The following is a 26,124-nucleotide window of genomic DNA, read 5'->3' on the forward strand; positions in this document are numbered from 1 at the left end:
TAGCTCGGTATAAATTTCTGATCCAAGATTCTCGCGTTTTAATTTTATCTAATCCATCCTTCGTTAAAAACTTCGATCTAGCATTAAAAGAATCCTCAGCAAATGCGCCAAATTCATCAATATTATTACCAAATAATTTAAATTGCTTTTCCATTGTTGTCCAACCATCATCAGTAAATTTATCTTTTATTACTTCCCGAGGCGGGGCCCCGAGTGGCCGAGTGGTCTAAAGCGCTCTTCGTTACGGATCACTGCCATCTCACCTCTGTCTGCGGCGGTTCGAGTCTAAGATTCAGCCAATGTGGGCATGTGAGAAAGCTTGCCAGTAGCTTCTCGTGGGTCGGTGGTTCTTTCCGGGGTTTTCCGGGTTCTTCCTCCACCATTAATACTGGCCGCCATGTATAGCCCATCGTGCTGAAAAATGGCGTTAAACCCCACAACAACAACAACAACTTCCCGAGGCTCTCTACTGCTTTCCTCTTCTTCTTCTTCCTCTTCTTCTTGCTCTGGTTGTTCTTGAGGTAATTGTGCTTGTTTTTGCTGCAATTGTTCTCGCAGCGCTTGTGTTTGTGCTAGTATTTGTGCTTTTGTTCGTGCCTGCTGTATTTGTCCCTGTAGCTTTTGTGCTTGTGCTCGCACTCGTGCTTGTGCTTTTTCTTGACGCGTTTGTGCTTGTTCTTGATGAATTTGCTCAAGACGACCCAGAACCGCTCTAGTATGTTCCTCAATATCTCTCGTCATGGGAATAAGCCCGCGCTTCCTAAGTTCCTTATCTTCCTTTTTGTCGCCGTATGCTACCTGTTCGATTGCTCCAGTGACTGGACTCAACAACTTTGACGATATCTCACCGAGATGATATTGCGAGTCTTCGTAACCACGAACATTTCTCTTAAATAATTGTTTTGTCGGGATAAGCTTCTTTAATGCCGCTAATTGCTCTTGCGCTAATCTGGCAGAATGAGGCTCTCCAACTCTACTAGCTTTCCGACTCATATTATTTTCAACTATATTGTTTTAATGCGAGGTAAAATTAGGATCAGCAGCCAAACTTTGCAAACTTTGTCGACACCAGAATAAATTTCCCCCCCCCCTTTTTTACTTGTCTAGAATCATTGAATTTGCACACAAAAAATTGCAGTCGGGAGTGAATTTACGCAAATTAATTTTCGTAGGAAGCTTTATTTTTTAAATCTGAGGCTTCTACGGAGAAAGTTCTCGTAGGAGGCTTTATTTGGTCTGGAACGTCTGGTCTGTAGAACTTCCCTGCTGCTAAACTTGTCAACTGCAGCTACCCATGGGCAAAACTGACAGTTATACACAGGGTCACCTTTTTTTAAATAAAAATTTGAACTAATACCATGGACCAAATATCATCATCATCTTCATTAGTAGTAGTATTTTGTTATCAGTATAGTTTTATGTGCACTATTCGACAAAATTATAAAATATGCACATGTGTTGTTCTCTTCCAAATTTTTGTTCCACACAAGATTACTGTATTCTGCTCACTTTAATCCATCCTAGAAATTAGATCATCATGAACTTAAAATAATCACTAATCTCAGTTTAATTTGTATACCATGACAAAACATTTTTTTACTACTGACTTACTGAACTGGCAACAGCTGGTTAAAAGTGACCAGTAGGGCTAGTTTGACTGTATTGTAAATATATCATTGTATTGTTTATCAGTGAAGAATATTGTGTAGTAAACCCATGTTTTGCAATGGAGTTGCTATCAATTACATGCTACGTTGAATTACACTGAAATCGGCAGTCCTAGCTATTTAATTTTTAAGGGTTCCTAAAGTATAATTATGATTGCAATGATTTCTTACTAGACAGCTGTTTCAAAAGGCCATTTTTTCTTGAGGTGACTTCCTTTTGTTTTAATATTACTTAAGTAAGACATCATAAACAGGAATGATATTTTTTTAATGTACTTAATACCTTATAATTGTGTATATCTGACAATTTTTACAGCCATGGTTTCTCTTGGATTACCAGTGGTAGTTGGTGTAGCTCTATTTTGTTCTTAATTCTAGATGGCAGGTAGTAACTATGTTAGCATGTTTTCTTTTCTTTAAGGGAGCCATGGCAGCTCAGTTGGTTAGAGCATTAAACTTGTAATCCAAGGATCATGGTTCAATACACACCCATGTCAGCCTGCTTTAGTGTTGACCTTGGGAGCAGCATTTATCTTCTATTTACATGGCATGATACAGCCAATAATGTGTTGAAAGTGAATTTAAAACCAGCAGCATTTATCTTCCATTTACATGGCATGATACACCCAATAATGTGTTGAAAGTGAATTTAAAACCAGCAGCATTTATCTTCCATTTACATGGCATGATACACCCAATAATGTGTTGAAAGTGAATTTAAAACCAGCAGCATTTATCTTCCATTTACATAGCATGATACACCCAATAATGTGTTGAAAGTGAATTTAAAACCAGCAGCATTTATCTTCCATTTACATGGCACAATACAGCCAATAATTTGTTGAAATGCATTTAAAACCAGCAGCATTTATCTTCCATTTACATGGCATGATACAGCCAATAATATGTTGAAAGTGCATTTAAAACCAGCAGCATTTATCTTCTATTTACAATAATGTGTTGAAAGTGCATTTAAAACCAGCAGCATTTATCTTCTATTTACATGGCACAATACAGCCAATAATGTGTTGAAAGTGCATTTAAAACCAGCAGCATTTATCTTCCATTTACATGGCATGATACAGCCAATAATGTGTTGAAAGTGAATTTAAAACCAGCAGCATTTATCTTCTATTTACATAGCATGATACAGCCAATAATGTGTTGAAAGTGCATTTAAAACCAGCAGCATTTATCTTCTATTTACATGGCATGATACACCCAATAATATGTTGAAAGTGAATTTAAAACCAGCAGCATTTATCTTCCATTTACATGGCACAATACAGCCAATAATTTGTTGAAATGCATTTAAAACCAGCAGCATTTATCTTCCATTTACATGGCATGATACAGCCAATAATATGTTGAAAGTGCATTTAAAACCAGCAGCATTTATCTTCCATTTACATGGCATGATACAGCCAATAATGTGTTGAAAGTGCATTTAAAACCAGCAGCATTTATCTTCCATTTACATAGCATGATACACCCAATAATGTGTTGAAAGTGAATTTAAAACCAGCAGCATTTATCTTCCATTTACATGGCACAATACAGCCAATAATTTGTTGAAATGCATTTAAAACTAGCAGCATTTATCTTCTATTTACTTGGCAGGATACACCCAATAATGTGTTGAAAGTGCATTTAAAACCAGCAGCATTTATCTTCCATTTACATGGCATGATACAGCCAATAATGTGTTGAAAGTGCATTTAAAACCAGCAGCATTTATCTTCCACTTTCATGGCATGATACACCCAATAATGTGTTGAAAGTGCATTTAAAACCAGCAGCATTTATCTTCCATTTACATGGCATGATACAGCCAATAATGTGTTGAAAGTGCATTTAAAACCAGCAGCATTTATCTTCCACTTTCATGGCATGATACACCCAATAATGTGTTGAAAGTGCATTTAAAACCAGCAGCATTTATCTTCTATTTACTTGGCATGATACAGCCAATAATGTGTTGAAAGTGCATTTAAAACCAGCAGCATTTATCTTCTATTTACTTGGCAGGATACAGCCAATAATGTGTTGAAAATGCATTTAAAACCAGCAGCATTTATCTTCTATTTACTTGGCATGATACAGCCAATAATGTGTTGAAAGTGCATTTAAAACCAGCAGCATTTATCTTCTATTTACTTGGCAGGATACACCCAATAATGTGTTGAAAGTGCATTTAAAACCAGCAGCATTTATCTTCCACTTTCATGGCATGATACACCCAATAATGTGTTGAAAGTGCATTTAAAACCAGCAGCATTTATCTTCCATTTACATGGCACAATACAGCCAATAATTTGTTGAAATGCATTTAAAACCAGCAGCATTTATCTTCCATTTACATGGCATGATACAGCCAATAATGTGTTGAAAGTGCATTTAAAACCAGCAGCATTTATCTTCCATTTACATAGCATGATACACCCAATAATGTGTTGAAAGTGCATTTAAAACCAGCAGCATTTATCTTCTATTTACATGGCATGATACAGCCAATAATATGTTGAAAGTGCATTTAAAACCAGCAGCATTTATCTTCCATTTACATGGCATGATACAGCCAATAATATGTTGAAAGTGCATTTAAAACCAGCAGCATTTATCTTCCACTTTCATGGCATGATACACACAATAATGTGTTGAAAGTGCATTTAAAACCACCGGAATTACCTTCCATTTACATGGCAGTATACAGCCAATAATGTGTTGAAAGTGCATTTAAAACCAGCAGCATTTATCTTCCATTTACATGGCATGATACAGCCAATAATGTGTTGAAAGTGCATTTAAAACCAGCAGCATTTATCTTCCACTTTCATGGCATGATACACCCAATAATGTGTTGAAAGTGCATTTAAAACCACCGGAATTACCTTCCATTTACATGGCAGGATACACCCAATAATGTGTTGAAAGTGCATTTAAAACCAGCAGCATTTATCTTCCATTTACATGGCATGATACAGCCAATAATGTGTTGAAAGTGCATTTAAAACCAGCAGCATTTATCTTCTATTTACATAGCATGATACAGCCAATAATGTGTTGAAAGTGCATTTAAAACCAGCAGCATTTATCTTCCATTTACATGGCATGATACAGCCAATAATGTGTTGAAAGTGCATTTAAAACCAGCAGCATTTATCTTCTATTTACATAGCATGATACAGCCAATAATATGTTGAAAGTGCATTTAAAACCAGCAGCATTTATCTTCCATTTACATAACATGATACAGCCAATAATATGTTGAAAGTGCATTTAAAACCAGCAGCATTTATCTTCTATTTACATAGCATGATACAGCCAATAATATGTTGAAAGTGCATTTAAAACCACCAGCATTTATCTTCCATTTACATAGCATGATACAGCCAATAATGTGTTGAAAGTGCATTTAAAACCAGCAGCATTTATCTTCCATTTACATGGCACGATACAGCCAATAATTTGTTGAAATGCATTTAAAACCAGCAGCATTTATCTTCTATTTACATAGCATGATACAGCCAATAATGTGTTGAAAGTGCATTTAAAACCAGCAGCATTTATCTTCCATTTACATGGCATGATACAGCCAATAATGTGTTGAAAGTGCATTTAAAACCAGCAGCATTTATCTTCTATTTACTTGGCAGGATACACCCAATAATGTGTTGAAAGTGCATTTAAAACCAGCAGCATTTATCTTCCACTTTCATGGCATGATACAGCCAATAATGTGTTGAAAGTGCATTTAAAACCAGCAGCATTTATCTTCCATTTACATAGCATGATACAGCCAATAATGTGTTGAAAGTGCATTTAAAACCAGCAGCATTTATCTTCCATTTACATGGCATGATACAGCCAATAATATGTTGAAAGTGCATTTAAAACCAGCAGCATTTATCTTCCACTTTCATGGCATGATACACCCAATAATGTGTTGAAAGTGCATTTAAAACCACCGGAATTACCTTCCATTTACATGGCAGGATACAGCCAATAATGTGTTGAAAGTGCATTTAAAACCAGCAGCATTTGTCTTCTATTTACATGGCATGATACACCCAATAATATGTTGAAAGTGAATTTAAAACCAGCAGCATTTATCTTCTATTTACATAGCATGATACAGCCAATAATGTGTTGAAAGTGAATTTAAAACCAGCAGCATTTATCTTCTATTTACATGGCACAATACAGCCAATAATTTGTTGAAATGCATTTAAAACCAGCAGCATTTATCTTCCATTTACATGGCATGATACAGCCAATATTATGTTGAAAGTGCATTTAAAACTAGCAGCATTTATCTTCTATTTACTTGGCAGGATACACCCAATAATGTGTTGAAAGTGCATTTAAAACCAGCAGCATTTATCTTCCATTTACATAGCATGATACAGCCAATAATATGTTGAAAGTGCATTTAAAACCAGCAGCATTTATCTTCCACTTTCATGGCATGATACAGCCAATAATGTGTTGAAAGTGCATTTAAAACCAGCAGCATTTATCTTCTATTTACATAGCATGATACACCCAATAATGTGTTGAAAGTGCATTTAAAACCAGCAGCATTTATCTTCCATTTACATAGCATGATACACCCAATAATGTGTTGAAAGTGCATTTAAAACCAGCAGCATTTATCTTCTATTTACATGGCATGATACAGCCAATAATATGTTGAAAGTGCATTTAAAACCAGCAGCATTTATCTTCCATTTACATGGCATGATACAGCCAATAATATGTTGAAAGTGCATTTAAAACCAGCAGCATTTATCTTCCACTTTCATGGCATGATACACCCAATAATGTGTTGAAAGTGCATTTAAAACCACCGGAATTACCTTCCATTTACATGGCAGGATACAGCCAATAATGTGTTGAAAGTGCATTTAAAACTAGCAGCATTTATCTTCTATTTACATAGCATGATACAGCCAATAATGTGTTGAAAGTGCATTTAAAACCAGCAGCATTTATCTTCTATTTACATAGCATGATACACCCAATAATGTGTTGAAAGTGCATTTAAAACCAGCAGCATTTATCTTCTATTTACATGGCAGGATACAGCCAATAATGTGTTGAAAGTGCATTTAAAACCAGCAGCATTTATCTTCTATTTACATGGCATGATACAGCCAATAATGTGTTGAAAGTGCATTTAAAACCAGCAGCATTTATCTTCCACTTTCATGGCATGATACACCCAATAATGTGTTGAAAGTGAATTTAAAACCAGCAAAACAAGAACAACATGTGCTTTAACTGGTACATGGATACAATTATATTACCATATGTTTTCTTGCATTTACAGAGATGAACATAGGTAACATTTTTAACAGCATAACTACCAATATACATTAGCAGATCTGTTATACATAGTAAGTAAAAGCTGTCATGAAAGATCACCAGTCTTGAAAGACCACCTGTATTGACACTACAGTTTTGGATCAACAGTTTTATACATGGGTGTGACCTTCATTTAGAGACCACCTGTATTGACGCTACAATTTTCATGCTTGGATCAACAGTTTTATACATGACTATGACCTTGATTGAGAGACCACCAGACTTGAAAGACCACCTGTATTGACACTACATTTTTGGATAAACAGTTTTATACACGGCTGTGATCTTCACTGAGAGACCACCAGGCTTGAGAGACCTGTCTCTATGAGCAGAAGGATTGGTCTCATGAAAAAGGTTTTGTATAGTTATCCCTGTTTTAATATGGTTTGGAAAGTAATTAAAGAATAGTAGAAAATGTAAAATTGTCCATGTTGCTACATTATATGAGGAGTTCCAACTACTTATTGTGTGCTTGTGGACATTTTTATATACAGCCGCTACAGTAGAATATGACATTCCATTTTACATTGGATTTCTCTTGTTTTAGGCTTACTCTAGATGATGGAGAGGTGTTTGGACAAGTTAGAGACAGTGCTGAACTTTTGAATAACACTGTCATTGTACTTTCACAGGATCAGCTTAGAAATGTAAGCATGAAGTTTCACTGTAGTGATATTTCCCATTGAATATTTCCCATTGAATATTTTCGATTGGATATTTCCCATTGATTATCTTGATGCCAGATTTTATGATTCAATTGAAATTGCAAATATATGTTGACAGATGTTTAATTTCTCATTTTAAATGCTAAAATTGTAGAATTTAATGATCATTTTAAGATTTGGATTGTGAAGAAGAAAAAAAGAACTTGACACCAGTTCCTTTTACTGATTGTTTGCAAAGTTACTCGGTGAATAATTTAGTTTCATCACAATTCTGAGTGCATTAAGGTTTGAACTTTTAAGAAATTTTATGGAGACAAATGTTTTTGTATCTTTTTCTGTCATTTTATATAAATTTTACAAAAATGTAATATCATTACATTTTATATTTATCTTGTGCTTAACATTTTTACTTTCATTTGGAAGATTTATATTACTATAATTCTGTTTCATTCATTTTTAAATGTGTCAAATTTCACCTTTGGTTAGCACCATATAGCTATGATTGTGCCAAGGTGCCATATACACAACCACATCATTTATAAACCTTCTCGAGATATGTGCATAGTGAAAATTCAAATAGATCTGAAAACTTGGATCTTTTATTCAACCAAAATAATAAAGCATACAACATTTTGTGCCTTAACAAACTTTGGGAATCAAAATGAAACGCCTATGGGTATTTTTTTCCTTGATCATCATAGTCATTATGATTTATATTTACAGCGTCTGGCTGACATAGATGAAACAGCCTACTACCCACTTTTAGAGGATGGGTAAGTTGTTAATTATAGAATGTGATATGGGTTTTGGCTGGTATCCAAGTATTGAAGATTATTTTTTTCTGCAGTTGATCTGCATGAATGAGAGGGGAAAAATGTATGAACGCCATCCCATTCCTTAAGGGTATGTTCAATAATTGCAGCATTAAACCTTGTAAAATGTCTACCAAACAGCTCTGTTTTCTTACCATCATTTCAGATAGTGAACTATGCATAGTGACGGAGTCTATAAGCATTTGACCATAGCATAAATAAGATGTAATAGAACTGGAGAGTCAACAAATTTTAACTGTTGAAAAGAAGTAGGGTGGACAAGCATGTTTTATTGATGCTGGAGAATTGTAATCACTGAAGTCCTATACAAATATGTCGAATGCATTATAATATCAGTTAAAAGTTGTGTATTGCCAGCCATGTTTGATCATGATATTTGGCGAACCCTAATGCATGTATCACAATAAACTTAAACATATACCAGTTAAACCATGTCTGCAAAACAAACATTGCTTGTGGCAGTTTGTAAGACAATTATAGAAAATACTAAATTCTCAGAACAAATGAAAACAAAGTATTTTCCTTTGTATCTGTTAAACATTCATCAGATGCAGAAAAATGATATTACAGAATTGTTATCATATTGTGCCTTCACCTGCTGTGTAACAATAAATAGTGTGCCTCCATTTACAACCCCGACAGCTAAAATATCTTGTCCTCTTCAAGTGCATTTTGAGGTACATGTACTTTACAGTTCTCAGTTGTTGGTGTGATTCATTCAAGAAATCACCCAGGCTCGGGGAACATGTGCTGATGTTATTTGCCCACCAAAATATACATGTGTATTGAGTAGTATTGCAAAAGGTCAAATTGGCCTGGTACCAGAGTATAGACTACAGTACATCGATGTATCTGTGATACAGGTCATGATACATTTTATCACCAGATAATATACTACAGTGATTGATACATCAATGATTCAAGTAAGTACTATGATACATTATCACCATAGTATATACTGCAATGCATCGATGATATCAAACCACCTTTAACAGTAATGTATATTAAATCTTAAGGTGTCAGTTTAAACTTCTGACAGACTTTTAATGTAAATGAAATTGACATGCAGTGCTCAACAAATTTTAACCAGCAGTAAAGTTGGAGTTGGCCCCCCTTGCAAGATCAGAGCATGTGTATTCATTATAAGCAAACACAAGTGAACTGAAGTTTCATAGTTAGAAGTACACTCATAAACCACTGAAACTGAACCTATCTGTAGGTTTGCCTTGGTTATTTTTGTCAAGATAGTGATTTTAAATGCCTGCATACACTTTCTGCCAAGATCACATGTCAGTGACCAAGTATAACTCCATGTTGTTTGTACTGTTAAGCACAGCATGCTGTAATCTCTTGGTAACTGAACACTACATCTGAATCATAAATAAAATCAACAAAAATAAAACAGAAAAAATATGAATATGCATTATTTATTAGAAAATGCAAGTTATCGCTGCAAATAATGAAGAACAATCCATAGTATGAGCTATCTTTGATGTGTAATTTTACCAGTAAACTAGACTGACCCTGTATGTCAATGTTTCTGGGATGTTGGCACTTTTCACATAATTGATCAACTGGAGACAGTTGATGCTCAACTTGTGTCATCATGTCAAAGAACCATTAAGTCCTCAACACTTGTAAAAATAAGCCAGCTTAGCTGATGAGAAAGCAGAGTTTTTATCCCCTGTATTTTGTAAAATACTTAGAACAATGTACTGTAGTATCATTTATTTTCATGGGTCTGAACTTTTGTACTTGTATAAGCAAGATATTTCATGGGTATTTAAATTTGTGGTTTTGTCCTTCAAAGTTTGCACATTTGTAGGTATTTTGTGGATTAACATCTACAAATACACCCAATAAAGAGTACAAAAGAACAAAGCTATGCCAGCAACAAATAGCGATCATTTCTTTGATTGAAACAAAACTACCACTTTTACAATCATAAATCAAACACTAGGCAACATCAATCACTTATTTGCAATATCAGAGGGAGCTAATCGGTTTTTAAAGTACATGTGTGTGATTTCTTCCTTGAAACATTGTCTATAAAGTTGTATGATCAATTACGTTCTGATGACCCCATATTAACTCAGTGGCTTAAGAATAGTCAAATTCAACTTCTAGATCCCTGTCTGTTTGGATAATGTCTTCATTTCTCATGTATTTAGCATGCTGGAGTCACAACTAAAATGGTGCAGTTTCAGATCCTACCTTGGACCAGCCTGGGTCAGCTACCATGGTATCCTTGGACAAAGCTCTTTACTTTTACTCCAGTTGTCTTGGTATCTAATTACCAACGTGTGTTGCTATGCCATAAATGATCAATCCAAGCCAATCATTTGACATGTGAACCATACACATGACAAACTGTACCTTCCTTAATGCAATTAACAAGCAGTGCCAGCATTGTATATGTTCAAATTCCATCAAAATGCGAAGATGCTTACTAAATGAAAAACAACAGAATTACTCTTTCTTTGAGCCTGCCTCATGTATAAACAAACTTAAGCCACTAGACTTTACTTATAATGTCATTAGTCAAGCCAGTTCATGCTGAATGGATAATTATGGATCACACAAAAATGTGTGTAAAATCGAACCTAAGTATCCATAACTCTGAGAATGCTGATCTTGTTTAATTTGGCCATTTCAGGATCATTTACCTATCAAATGTGTTTGTACCAGCAGACTTTAATAGAAATAATGTATGTGTACCAGCAGACTTTAATAGAAATAATGTGTGTGTACCAGCAGACCATAATAGAAATAATGTATGTGTACCAGCAGACTTTAATATAAATGTGTGTGTACCAGCAGACTTTATTAGAAATAATGTGTGTGTACCAGCAGACTTTAATAGAAATAATGTTGATTCACTGGTTTTGTCAAAAAATTAAAGTTCAGATTAAATAACACTGCAGTTGAACAACCATATTGTGAGAACAGAGATAAACACCACTAACCTTGACTGGATAAATAGTAAAGATTGTGCTAACAATTGTTAGAAAAAAACATTGGCTGGCTACTGATTTTCTGAAATGTACAGGTCAAGCATATAGTGGCATTTGTAAAATGCTGTAAACCAGACTAAAGTACATGTCACTGACCACCTTTGTGGTGCCAAATTCATGTGAATACCCAGTAAGATCAACCTTGAATTTAAAGGTTTGTATTTTTTTTAATCTTCTATGACAACCCATACAATGCTAGTAGTGTCCTAGTGAGAACTCTTTTGACAGGGCTTCATTGTAGCGGATGAATACCTTGTTTGTTTTTCGAGTTAATCTGTAATGCCTGTGGGTGAATGAACTCTTTGTCTATAATACTAGTAATTAAGAATCCTTTCTGGATTCAATAATTATTGCTAAAGGGTTGAATTTTGTTTGTATTTTTTTTTTTTTTTGTTTTTTTGTTGTTGTTGTTGTTACACTGTTTCACCAAGCCACCGTCTGTTTACCCAGGTGCAGATGGTTACAACCTTTAGTTTATCAAGCTATAACACTGGTGAATTAAACTTCGTCTCAAAATAAATGTATTGATTCTTAGTGAATTAATTATGTCTTTTGGTTTCATTCATTTGTACATGTATATTTATTCCACATTTCCCCATAAGCTGATCAAAACCAAAATACATGTAGTCATTATTACATCAACACTTTAATAACAATGGCAGAGCCTCCAATGAAAAAGAGAAAAATTCTAACACCTGAGGAAAGAATTAACAAAATTGAAAGAATTCAAAATGGGGAGACCACTTACAGAATAGCAGCCAGCTTAAACATTGTCAAAACCCAAGTTCATAGTGTTATAAACAACGAGTCCATTAGATATAAATGGCAGAATGGTGCACAAACACAGAGGAAATATGTTACGGCATGATGGACAGTTTATGGGGATCTAAACAAGCTGGTATTGGAGTGGTTTTGTGTTGACAGGAATAAAAACATACCACTAAGTGGAAAGCTGATTCAGGAAAAGGCAATTATGGTCTCCACAGATTTGGAGAGCTTCAAAAATAGATGCAATAGTACAGCTAGTGTGCTCAGTGGAGAGTCAGTTGATGACTGGAAAGAAAGACTACCATCCATCACTGAAGTTTATAACCTATGCGATACTTTTAGTGGAGCTCTGAGTGGCCGAGTGGTCTAAAGCCCTCACCATTATGGATCACTGCCATCTCACCTATGTCTGTGTGGGTTTGAGTCTCGGGTTCAGCCTGTATGAGTATGTGAGAAAGCTTGCCAGTAGCTTCTTGTGGGTCAGTGGTTCTTTCCAGGGTTTTTCCAGGTTCTTCCTCCACCATTGATACTGGCCGCCATGTATAGCCTATCTTGTGCTCAAAAATGGCATTAAACCCCACAACAACAACAACAACAGCTATATGTTTAATGCTGATGAAACATGACTCTTTTACAGAGGACTACTTGAAAGGTCCCTAGTGCAGAAAGATGATGTTCACAAAGGAGGAAAAAAAGCAAAGGATAGGTTGACACGATTGTTAGCATGTAGTGCAACAAGAAAAAAATAGACCCCTTAATTATAGGCAAGTCATGCAATCCAAGATGATTTAGGTCATTCATTTTAAGATCTTTTGGGTATTGCCTATGAATCCAGTAGTAAGACTTGGATGACATCTTGCATAACTGGCTTGCAACAGTCAGCAGTAAAATGAAGAGGAAAAATTTGAACATTTGAATTATCATGGACAATTGCATTGCACACCCAGATGTTCAGTTCAGTAATGTAAAATTGGTCTTTCTGTGCTCAAATACAACTTAAAAACTACAGCCTTTTGATACAGGGTTAATTCAGGCTGTAAAAATGAATTCTTGGAAGAAACTGCTGTGACACATTCTTTTCAAAATGGATAAGTGCTCTACAACAACAGAAGTATCTAAAACTGTCAGTGTTCTGGATGCCATATTATGGATTAAGTCTGTGTGGGATACCATGTCTGCATTCACCATTGAAAGGTGTTTTGCCAAGTATGGCTTTTCTGAGAGTGTTCAAACCATAAATCCGGAGAATAAGCAAGACATGCATCCATCATTGGAACTTCTTGTAAGTGGTATGACATATCAGAATTACGTGCAGATATGGACCACTGTGTATAGAAACTTATGTTTTCTCAAGACTAGAGTGGGAGACGGATATTCTTCAAAGAGGTAAACCAGGCACCTCTCAAACCACAGTGATAGTGACGATGAATCATCTGTTGGTGAATCTCTACCTCAAGCAATTTCACAGTCACAGAATATCTAAATGAGATTCAACAATATGCTGTACATGGCAGACCCAGACATTGCTTGTTTGTTTAGAGATGAAAGATACATCTTCAGAACAATGAGCTAAGCAAAAAATATCATCAGAAAAATATAATGGATTTCTTTAAGAAAAGTGGATAAATAAGATAAATATGTCATAGCTAACTGTACAATTTTTATGCTGTGTTTGAAACAACTCTAAAATTAAGGGACATGTAAAGTTACCTCACAGACAGGATAAATTTTACCCAAGTTTTTTTCACAATTCATATACTAATACATGTAAATATCCATGTGACCTTCAGATAAAAATGTGATTCGTGTTTTATGATAGATTTATTTTGTTATTATATAAAGTTATTTTGAGATGAATTCATGTAATATTTAATGAGAGTTAAGAATAAAGAATATTATACAGATACAATGAATGTGGGTATTGTTTTTGTTTTCAAAAGCATTAAATATTGACCTTGGAAAAAAAGTTCTTTTTCACACACCTGTTATGAGAGATCACCTGTCTTGAGAGACAGCTTTTGGTTGGCAGAAAGGGCAGTCTCTCATAACAGGTTTTACAGTATAATTGCACATAATCATTTGAAAGTGACTCATGCACTCTTCCCTGTTCTCTCCATAATAAAAGAGCTTACAAGATGAAACTTGATATACTTATATATCATCATTAGCATATGTTGTTCATATGACATTTGGGGTCCTACATCCAGGGTCAAGGACATGACCAGAATTTTAAATTTCCTTCATACTTTCCATTCTGTAAGATTAGGGTCATCTGGGATTGTGAGATGAAACTATACTACATTGGGAGTCTTATCTTCAATGTCAAGGTCACTTGCCAACATTTTAGGTTTTTGTAGTGTTTTCCCTTGTACTCCGTAGTTTATGAGCTGTTTAAGATCAATGAATGACATGTGGTACATTTATATATTGTTATGAGACAACATGTTGCTTTCCACATTTGGTTCCTCTTCAAGGTCAAGGTCATGTCTATATATTTCATGGTTGCTTTTGTTTCTGCTTTATATCTTTATAATCTGTATGAAGTTCATGGATGAATCCAGGTACACTTTTGTTTCTCTTTTTGATGGCATCTCATGTTTTACAGTGAAGTTTTCATCATGATCAAGGTCAGTTATCAATTTTGTTCACTTGTACTCTATAGCACTTTGAGATAGAGACATGAAATTGCATTACTTTCCATGTCAGTCTAATAACTTGTAAAGCTCTGTCACAAGTGTCACAGCTAAATTTCATCATTGTTTAGTTTTTCTGACTTCATCACAATGCAGAGGGAGAATTAATGAATTTGCTCGTAACAGCTGCTTTTTTAAAAAACAAATCATGATTTCACAATGCTGTCAATCTCCTGTTTATTAGACAGCCATGTCAGAATATATATGTTGATCTGTTCATATATTCCTTTTTTATCCCTAGTTACATTTATTTATTTTTCAGTAATATCAAAGGAAATTGAACATTTAAAATGTGTGAATATTTGGATGTTCAGTACAAAGCAGTCTTACTTTGTCATCATTTTTTATTATTTCTTTGGCCATTTTCCCAATACTTGGATTCATAAATCTTGCCATGTTATAAGCAGTTTTGCAAGTTAACTGGTCATCAGTAAATGAAAGAGTGGTGTAGCTCTATTTGAATTAAGAAATTTATTGTATGTTTTAAAATCTTATTCTTGAACATGCATTACTTTTTCCCACAAGGAATATTGAGAATGAGGGCCTCCCCACTTCCCCCAGTAATGTGGATCTGTCCGAGACGGCCAGTCTACCCTTAGTCATAAAGGAGAAGGATGTAGAATACCAGGTTAGACTGTATTTCACCAAAGACATTACTCACATAGAAATAAAAGTTGTCACTACATTTTATTTAAAATTTAATTTCCAAAGTAACAGATAACCACCCATTTAACTTGTCTTTTGCAGAAAAATTATGAAAACTCTAGGAATCTGCTTCTATGATATTTGTATCTACATGACATTTTGAACCATTGACACATCACTGATATCGTCATTTTTGTTCCACAGATATTATTTTTGTGAACAAAGTACTGTTGTTGTTTTTTTGCAACGCTGCACTCATTAAGGAGAGTGTTATGCACTGCCACAGAGGAAGACAGTTAGCCCGAATTGAACAGCTTGACCCCTTACAGAAGTTTCAACAGGTTGACAGATGCTCACATTGAGTTGGCCTTGCACTTAATATTTGCAATTTTTAAACAATGTTCTTAAGTGAATAAAAATAGACATTAGAGGCCTTTAAAAAAAATATTTAGTCAATATTGTCGAGTCATTGGGTAAAAAGGACACACCTGGTAAATGACCAATAAATAAAGCATATAAATAGATAAAAGGATGCACCAGGTGAATTACATTTAAGGTAAATTAACCATGTAACTTGGTTTTCCTAGTCTTTGTTTACAAATCTTAATTGTGAAGCTTGTCTTATCATGGCTATTACCTTGCACCATTCATTAACGGCCTAGACATTAGGATTGCCAGCCAACATAAACTAACACTAATCTTGCTGAATGCAACCTGGAATTGTGAGTTAACCTGTTTGTTAATGATAAAGGATAAATACAAACATATTAATTTTAGATTCTATTTTCTCAGCTTATGTAACTGAAACTGTTCATAAATTAATCTGTTATTCAACAATATCTGAAAAAATTATGTTAAATATTTTGGAATAATTTTGATTTTGAAATTTTGTCAGATTCTTAAAGCCACAATTTTCTTCCTGTTATTATCAAGATTTCCATCAGAATATACAAGAATATCACATCTTGTCCTCACTCAATATAGTTTCAATTCTGGGCAAGTGACAGGACATTTTAATTGCCATCAACAATTTTAATATCTACTCAAGCAGCTAGTCAAAATCTTGTATTTAGTTAACATCAGTGTCCAATGTAAGATTTAACATTCCTGTGTATAATTTGCATGATTTGTTAAATACATGTATTTGTTGTCAGTTTCACCGAGTGATACTGTATGAAAGGCTGTTGATGGCATACCCTTACAAGCGAGCTTACATCTGGAAAGAGGCCAGGGTAGATATACCTCCACTATATAGAAATCTAGTCTGGGCTGCTCTGTTGGAAGTCGAGGTACTTAACTTACATCTGTCAGTCAGTTTAAATGTTTTTATCATCAGCTTTGGTCTATCTGTATTTTGTTGTTTATTTCTGTCCCCATTTCCTCATCAGATACATTATCTAATCATAATACACTCAGAGAACATTAACTTCCATGCAGATCCAGCATGCTAAAGCTAAAAAAATGATGTTAACCATGTCCTTTGGCTTATTTAACAATCAAAGTGAAAATATTGTTTGCCTGCCAAGATCAAAGTCAGATCAGAGTAATCTCCCCATAGTTGGATTGTGGGATTGATGCCAAATCCTATCAGTTACAAATTATTTCTACTACTCAAGCCTAATCACCTTCTCAAGCAGTTTTGCAGATACTTTCTACTTTTTGCCTTTTCTGTTAAATATATTTCCCAATCACATTAATGTTAGGAAATAAGCCCCTCTAGCTCTCAAATGAAGCAATCCCAATCCCAGTTTTTCTTGCCATCCATAAGCACACATTTCTGTTTTGCTTGTTGACTTTCCAATCTAGACTTTTGTCAGGTAATGCATCCCAGGGAATCAGAATTCAGTCCTTTTGATGAGTTATGTTTACTTAACCAAAAGGGGGACCAGCGTAACAGCCATTTGTTTCACAGGCCAGCCAGCCCACCACCAAGCCAGCTGTCTAGCCCTCTACCCAGTCATCCTTCTGGTCTTCCTTAGAGCAGAACTTAAGGTATGTTGTATATGGACAGAGGGAGTGAATGAAAACCTTGATCTGCTGCCTGACTTGAATCATACCATGGAGAAGACTGAAGTCACTTTTAATGCTGCTGGTAGAGGCAATTTATTGGATGTTAACACCATCCCAGTGCTCACTGCCTTGTCTATGAGCCAAAATTATAAAGTCAGAAGTTGAGGTAGTTGAGGATGAGGAAGAACATCCCTCTCTTGGAATTGGTGAAAATTGGCAAGATTTCTAGTTGTTTTTCCGATAAAATCTGTGACCTGTATATATTTAAGGCCTATTTCTCTGCAAGCCTGTTACCAGTATCTTATTCTGCACACTGGTACCACATACATGTACAGCATAGACATTCTGCATGTTAGAACATTGCAGCAGTTCAGATGTCTTCTCTGCTGTTCTGTAAATGTGATTGTTGTTCATTGAGACTTCAGAGCTTGTGTTGAACATGGTCATAACGTTGTCAAATTCTGAACTTTGCATGATTGGCAATTATTTCATGACCAAAATAAGCAGGCAGTTAGAATGCATTGGTATTTACAGTCCATATAGTCAATACCATAAGCAACACATGGCCAAGACCTTTATGGCTTCACCTGATTTCTATATAATGCAATAAGACATGCTTGTGCATTTATTGTCTCTGATGCCTCATCACTCTTTCTCATTGCATTATGTGCCATTTGGTCTTCCACTGTTGTTTGTAAATGTTGATGTAATGAGGAAGTGCAGAAGGAAGCAGTGCAGGAGGTGCCTCTCCATCTCTTCTTATATCCTAAACCTCATTTTGAACCTCAGCATTCTTTGCCACATTGTAGAGATAAATAGAGGCAGATGGATAGCAGCCAAATCCTGCTTAACAACAGCAGTCTCGGCCACATCGAGGCTTCATACAGCAGTGGATTTTTTTAGTCTAGAAGGCAATTTAATAATGAGGAAAAGAAACAAAGTTTCACTTTCCTCAAGCATTCTAATAGCTGCCAATTATTTGCTAACCCAACTGCCAACAATGATTGATGGCAGACTTTTTTGTAATGTCTTGATCAACCTTTTTCTGGACAGTGAATGGACAGAGTAGTTGTTCCCCTTTAAATCATGTAAACTACAACAGATCCCAAGAGGGCATAGATCTCACAGGATGAGGTAACTTGTATATTCTCAAAGCAGGCTGAGGAGAGAGTTTTCAAACCAAACTCTACCGAGTTTGCCTCAAGGCTGTTTTGGTACCAAAGGCAAACTCAGACTAATGATGGATCTGATCTGGTTCAACAGACTCATTTTAGTTCAAGAGGAAAATGCCATAATCAGTTCACTCTTCCATCACCTGCTGCCATACTTCACAATAAGCAGCAATGTAACCCAGAAGAGAGGTCATTTCATATAAACCGTTTTTGAAATGAAGGATATAATGTGTGCATTTTGTTGTAGAGACTAACTGTGCAGGACAGTGATCCTGGTCACTTACCTACTAAAATAGGTGGGAACCAAATCACCCAAATTTTACATTCTGGTCTGAGGAGTTTCTGTGTCATTGCTCCTGGAATAAGTCCAGGTCGGACACATTTCTAGCATGGCTCTATTGTTTTGGCTGATTCACTGCCAAAAATGGACAGACTCTGCACACCAGCTTGTCCTTTTATTGTTTGATCTCTCGTTGGATTTAAGTATCAAGCAGAAGATCTTTTAGTGACAAGATGGAATCACAAACTGCCTACCTTCATATCTCAAGTCTCAGATCTAAAGGCTTTGGTCATGGCCTTGACTGTCAGTTGGGAGGGCATTTGGGGTCACACCTTCCTACCAATTGTATTGATTCCAACAGTCATTCAGAAAATCAGGAACTAGACTGTAAATGTGACTCAGATGTGACAAGTCCTGCATAAGTGATCTGCTCAGCATAGTGATAGATGTCCCCAGGAAAATCTCTATGAAATCCAGCCTGCGTAAACAACCCCATATGTAGGTGTTTCATCCCTAGACAGGTTTCTTCTTCATGCCTTGCATAATAAATAGTTCCATCCTTCATTCATTTAGAGAATCTCACCAGTAAGAAGGCCCTCTACTTTGAAGTCTTACAATGGCTTTAGAGACTGGTGTAAAGATAGAAACAGCATTCTTTTGAATGCATTATTCTCAGCTGACTTACTTTTTTTATCTGGCTCTTCAAGGAAATAAAGCTAATTCATATTATCAGGGAATAATGCTCCTTAATTTCCAACACAGTCAGACATCACAGTAGAGAAAAACACCTATCTGTCTTGCTGGCTGAATTTGATCTGAATAGGCCCAAGGAAGTGACTTTGTTTTATAAGTGGAATCTTTCATTGGTCTTGAGTTGGAGCCTTATGAACCTCATATCTATGAAATGTAGCATGAAATGGATGGGATGAGAATTTAATATAAAACCTTGACAACCACTAGATCCATTTTTGAGGTTGGCACAACCTCCTCATGGGCTTGAGTCAAGCACTTTTGCTGGATTCTCCCCAAGAGTGTTGTCACGTATTACATGGCCATGACATTAGGGGAACTGTTTATCCTTCTAGTGTGGAATGCAGACAATCTTCCCTTAAAGAACAATAGTAGTAGAGTTTATGTATTTCGTCTCCTTTTAAGTATTCTGTTCATGTTAATGTGATCAGTAAATGTATTTAATGGTGAATGTTGTTGTAAATTATATTTCTCTCACGTTCCCTCACAAACACAAGTATCTGCCTTAATGCATCACTCAGCTTTAAGTGGTAAAGAACTGGTGGCCACCCAGCAGTTATAAAGGGAGGTGACGGGTAAGAGTTTCTTCCCTTTGTCTATTTGATTCACAGAAATTTTTGTCTTTCTGCGATTGCAGGAGTTTGCTAGGGTATTAATGTATTAATGGAAGTATTCATGGAGAAACATAATCACTAAAACTTTACTTTCCCATGTTTGAGTGATTGTTAGGAGATTTACATAACAAGAAAGTGTTTTATTATGTCTTCTTTGCAGGTGAATATTTTGCATCTCAGTTGTCTTTTTATTAAAAAGTGCCATCTTAGTTCTCTTCACTAATGGTCAGGAGTGCAATAGATCCCGGTACTCAGCCATATTGCATTTTATTCCAAGTAAATAAGGAGATTTTTTTCAACTGTTTTAATGTGAATTTTATCTTAAATTATAGATTGAATTATATTTTAATCAGCTAATATGCACAATAATATCACAATTTTACAAATGAAGTGCTTGAAACATTTTCACTACAGTCACTGTTAATAGCACAAATTCTTTGATGCATGGGGGCTGCAAACCCATTGAGATGATTTACACTTATTGTGCAGTTGGTAGATTTTGTATAACAGAAGGTTTCACCAGTTGAATAACTATGAATGTTTCTAGCAAAGGCTAGGCTGATAGTGGTTGGGACATTGTAAGTCTCCAACAGAGATTTGGCATGGGAATGACACCATTATCTTTTTACAGTTATTTACAGTGGGATTGGCAAAATTGTTTTAGAAAATGTTACTTGTTTCCTTTTGATGGCAAGTGAGGTTATGGCATAGTTGTTCAAGTTGTAACCTGGAGCCTTCAGGAAAACGTACTTCCAGCCTCATTTGGATGTATGGAATATGGAATAATAAATCATCAGCATCCTTTTCCATACTTCTATAAAACGATATTAAAATTTCAGTACTATTTTGAGTAAAAACTAAATTGGTAAAAATAATAAATTCATTTATTAGCTTTCAATTCATTATAAGCAAAGCACAACACTTGATGGATTTTGCCTGGATATATCATTGTTTTGTTACTGTATCAATTGGCAGAATTAAATGTGATGAAAGTAAAAGGTATCTCAAAATAATCACTCCACTTGCATTACTTGTTATGGGGTGTCAGTCAGACTGTACATGTGAATTCCACATTCAGTGTATGAAGGACAAATGGGCAATGGTTTCTGCCAAACAGCTGTCCTGGTCCAGCTAAAGGGACAGAAAGTGGTCTTAAAGGATACAGCATTATCAGCCTTCCTACTCAGTGGTGAATTTCTTAATATCACAATCATTTTTGAGGCAATAAATCACCAGTTAAGATAAAGGACCATCATTCTTTGCCACCATGTGGGCTCCCTTCCCCATTACCACAATAATATCATCAGCTTCTTCAATGCCATTCTTTTCTAGTCATGACAGCACTTTAATGACTGCCCAGTACTGACATGGTGTAGTGGCCCACGCTGACCAGTTCTGGACAACACAAACATTTGTACACCTCAGTATTGGCTCTCATATCTTATAACTTTTAAAAATGATACTAGCAGCTTGATACTACGCATTAAGAGATTAGTGTTAGGACTGGTCAGCCTGGTGTCAGGATAATGTGACTAGGTGGACATATGCTACATGTCTTTGGCATGGTGCATAGTACTGGACATCACTGTAACTGCCACATTGTAGACATCATAGCGATATGACTGTAAATTTTTAAAGCTACATTAAAAGTCCAAAATGCACACACATACACAATAGCAAAATGTTTCTTTTATAATATCCAGTCATTATACGGGCACTCCATGCAGTGTCCTCTCCACAGTTAAATCTATAAAAGAGTGAGTGCCTCCACTCCAGTAGTAAATGACAAATGATGGTGTGTGTGTGATTTGAATTTTGAACATAGCTTTAAAAAAATTCAGTCATAATGCTACAATGTCTGCAGTCTGGCAGATTATAGGGATGTCTAGCACTGTGGCATCATGCTGCCAACATGTAGCATGATGTACCACCAAGTCACATTATCCTGACACCAGGCCAACCAGTCCTGACCTTAACCTTGTAATGCTTAGCACCTAGAGAGGCAGCTGTTAGTACCATTTTTATAAGTCTTTGGTATGACTTGGCGAGGGTTCAAACCCACATACTCCTGCATCTGAGGCAGATGCTCTAAGCACTAGGCCACTGGAGCGGTTGACAATGATGGAATTAGGCACCAAAGCCTCATTTTAAGAATAGATCTGACTTTATTTCAGTAATCAGTTAATACCCTGGCATGTTTAGTGCCAAGATTAGCTGAATGACGTTTGTATCTGTTTTTGCTTGGTCAGGCTTGATTTTTGATAAATTGGAAGGATTCATAGTGTAATATGATCAGGTAATGAATATTGGAAAAAGTTACATTGTTGTATAAAATTGGTGTCTCAAAGTTTGCTCATATTTCTTTTGTGCAAGGGTTGTTAAAAAAAATTAAAATTATCATTTTGGCTGCATGCTCTTTTGTCCATTTGATTTTAAATGACAACAAATGATTTTGGGGGAGCTTTCCAAAATCATAAAAAATATCCAAAACCAAAAGGAACAAAAAAATCTAAACTTAAACGATAATCACCTACAGTATGAAGCTATATATTACGTCACACATCAGTCACACTTGTAGGAAGATACTTACTAAATCACACATTGGTCACACTCACATGTACAAGGCCACTTAATAAGTCACACATCAGTCATCCTCACATGTCAGAGGCCACTTATTAAGTCACACATCAGTGACACTCACATATATGAGGCCACTTGTTAAGTTACACATCAAGCATCCCCACATGTATGAGGCCACTTCTGAAGTCACACATCAGCGACACTCACATATATGAAGGCCACTTACTTAGTCACACATGTACAAGCCACTTATTAAGTCACACATCAGTCATCCTCACATATATACAAGGCCACTTATAAAGTCAAACATCAGGTTCACTAACATGTATGAGGCAACTTATTAAGTCACACATCAGTCATCCTCACATATATACAAGGCCACTTATTAGGTCATAGTTTGGTCACAAATGTATGAAACACTTATTATGTCACATCAGTCACACCCACATGTATGTGGTTACTGATTAAGTCACATATCAGTCACACTCACATGTACATCAATGTGTGACAACAGACCTTACTTGATTAAATTTGTGCAGTTCATTTTAGTCTATTAGAAAATGCAAGATTATTTAAAAGCAGTTTTACACAATCATTGAGTTATACTCACAGTGGGTTACATCTTTTTACAGCTCAGATAACACCATGGCCACCACAAGCTGAAATTTGCTTGAATCTTGCAAAATTACTTTTTCTTGAGTTTACCTTGCTTCTGAAAGATTTGTCCAAAGTAATGGATAAAAGGTTTTAAAAATTAGGTACATAAGCTAGCATATCTAGTGCTGTCATCAAAATTCAAGACTAAATAATGAAAACAGTGTCTCAAAATGAGGCTGACCCTGAGGTTAAACACCTTGTTTTGGCAGTGGCTTTGTTTATCATTGATTTTTTTAAATAAATTAATCTTGCCTTTGAATAAAACAAATGAAATAAAAATATTATGTTTTGAATAAATGAAATGATATAAAGATATAATAGGATACATCTTGATTATCACTTACCTTGGTTATATTTACAGTAGAATCTTGGTAGCATAAGCCACTGACTAACCAAACAGGTTTGATGGTCCAGCAGTTTCAGTCAGTGATATTTGTTAATAAGTATAAATATTATTTCTAGTCTGTAAATATTATTTGTATTGTCTTTGTATTGGAACCAGTCATGTTTAAACCAAAAAGATTCTGTTGTCATTATATTTTGCTTTTATTTCTATTTTGATTTCTTTGTCTACGCAAGAAGACAGGTTAAATTATTTATGACCTCATTGCCATAATTTATCCACTTGCATTTTTAGCTCATCTAAACGTAAGATCTCAGATGAGATGAAGAAGGAGCAAAATTCACAAATATTAATGATCTTGTATTTGATGGGCTGAACTCATTAGCACTCAGGAAGCCATATTTCTGGTTCAGTTTTATCAGACTTAGTATATGGGGTTATATCATCAAGATCTCAGTTTGATAATGAACGAAATTCCTGCACATTAATGACGCATCTGAAGAACAAAGATTGTAATTACTGAGGAAGCCATATTTCTAATCCAGTTTTGATATAACTTAAAATATGGGTTAACCTCATCAAACTTTTAGACACATTTACAAATGAGCAAGATCAACACATATCGTGCATCTTAATTGACTCAGCTTACTTCCTCTCTAGAACCCATACTTTGGATCCAATTTTGCCTTTTGGTATTACATTGTGATATGGATTCAGACGTTTGTTTCACATATTTTTGTTTAACCCACCTCAGCAGAATCATAACACAGTGATCCCATTGGGTTCCATATACATAACCATTTATATAAGTCCCTCTACCATATTTACTTGCTTATAAGTCAAGTACAACTATAGACTGCACTGACCCAGAGCTGTCATAGCATAACACACCATCATATCTGGGTGTAGGCAGTTTGTTAGGAGTAATTAGTAAAAGAAACCAAATAGACCCTGATCTGAATTATGTGATGGCAGATCAAGGTCAGTGTTGTTTGCAGTTGGACTTGACTTTTAAGTGAGTGTATATGGTATATGTATGTCCACATCCTAGATTAAGGTCCATGTTAAAATCTTTATATTAAACATAATGATAAATTTTTCACTTAACAAAAAAGGCGAGCTTGACCAAAAAAATGGGTCTCTTATGTTTTCATTTACTTATATTTTAATGTTTACTTCTTCACAGGGTGACATACAGGCATTGTATGATTCCATTGATAAAGAAACTCCAATCGGAACAGATAGACAGGTAAGGAGAAATGCAGAGGGTGCAGACAAGTTTATCATCAATTCATTTTTATTTTCAACTCATAACAGATGTGCCTTAGTCCTTTTCATTATGTATGAACCCTTTGTTGTTCTTGAGATCTCTTCAACATCCAGTATAAATTCCTTCAAAACTTTATTTTTTTACCTTAAATGGTGTGTTATGAAAAAGAGTCTCTTATTCATTTGTTCATAATTTTGGATTTAAAAATTCTAAACTTTCACCTGTTTGCATTTTTTAATTTATGTTTTTCTTTTCATAATATTTAATTCCACCAGTAGATTTAAACATGTATCCAATGGTAAGATTCAAAATGCACCCTTTTGGTTGTGTGTTCAGTATGCTTACAAATTTCTGAACACAGTTCAATTCTAGGCAAGGCATAATATATATAATGCGAACATGATGCAGTTATCTTAATTTGCAAATGACAAAACCAAAGTATAACTTTTGGACAGAAAAATCTTGTTCCCACCTATAATGTGCTTAGGATAATCCAGCTTAGGATAATCCAGCTTTCAACACATATTTGCACATATCAATCCATTTGCAGATTGAGGTGGACATCCCCAGATGTCACCAGTACCATGCGCTGTTATCCTCCCCAACAGCCCATAACAAATTCAAGAGGATTCTAAAGGCATGGGTCATGAGTCACACAGAATATGTCTATTGGCAGGGACTAGACTCGTTGTGTGCTCCATTTCTGGCACTTAACTTCAATAATGAAGGTGAAAAACTTTTAGTATATGAGTGAGATGTACCATCTGTACTTGCTTGTAAAATGAGCCCAACTGCA

General features: G+C 35.4%; 1 protein-coding gene across 4 annotated transcripts in view; it reads left to right on the forward strand.

Moving 5' to 3' along the window:
* The window catches only part of LOC149797800 (TBC domain-containing protein kinase-like protein), a 185,784-nt gene that overhangs the window by 138,673 nt on the left and 20,987 nt on the right, over positions 1 to 26,124 (forward strand). For all 4 annotated transcript variants that reach the window (XM_089962774.1, XM_089962772.1, XM_089962773.1 and 1 more), the window contains exons 13-18: positions 7,582 to 7,681; positions 8,423 to 8,472; positions 15,533 to 15,635; positions 16,807 to 16,941; positions 25,245 to 25,307; positions 25,879 to 26,056. In XM_089962774.1, the coding sequence (XP_089818900.1) occupies positions 7,582 to 7,681; positions 8,423 to 8,472; positions 15,533 to 15,635; positions 16,807 to 16,941; positions 25,245 to 25,307; positions 25,879 to 26,056 (629 nt within the window). The remainder of the gene's footprint in view (positions 1 to 7,581; positions 7,682 to 8,422; positions 8,473 to 15,532; positions 15,636 to 16,806; positions 16,942 to 25,244; positions 25,308 to 25,878; positions 26,057 to 26,124) is intronic.

Source organism: Sinohyriopsis cumingii, chromosome 6 (assembly GCF_028554795.1).
Source record: "Sinohyriopsis cumingii isolate HCF-2022 chromosome 6, ASM2855479v2, whole genome shotgun sequence".
Taxonomy (NCBI): Eukaryota; Metazoa; Mollusca; class Bivalvia; order Unionida; family Unionidae; genus Sinohyriopsis; species Sinohyriopsis cumingii.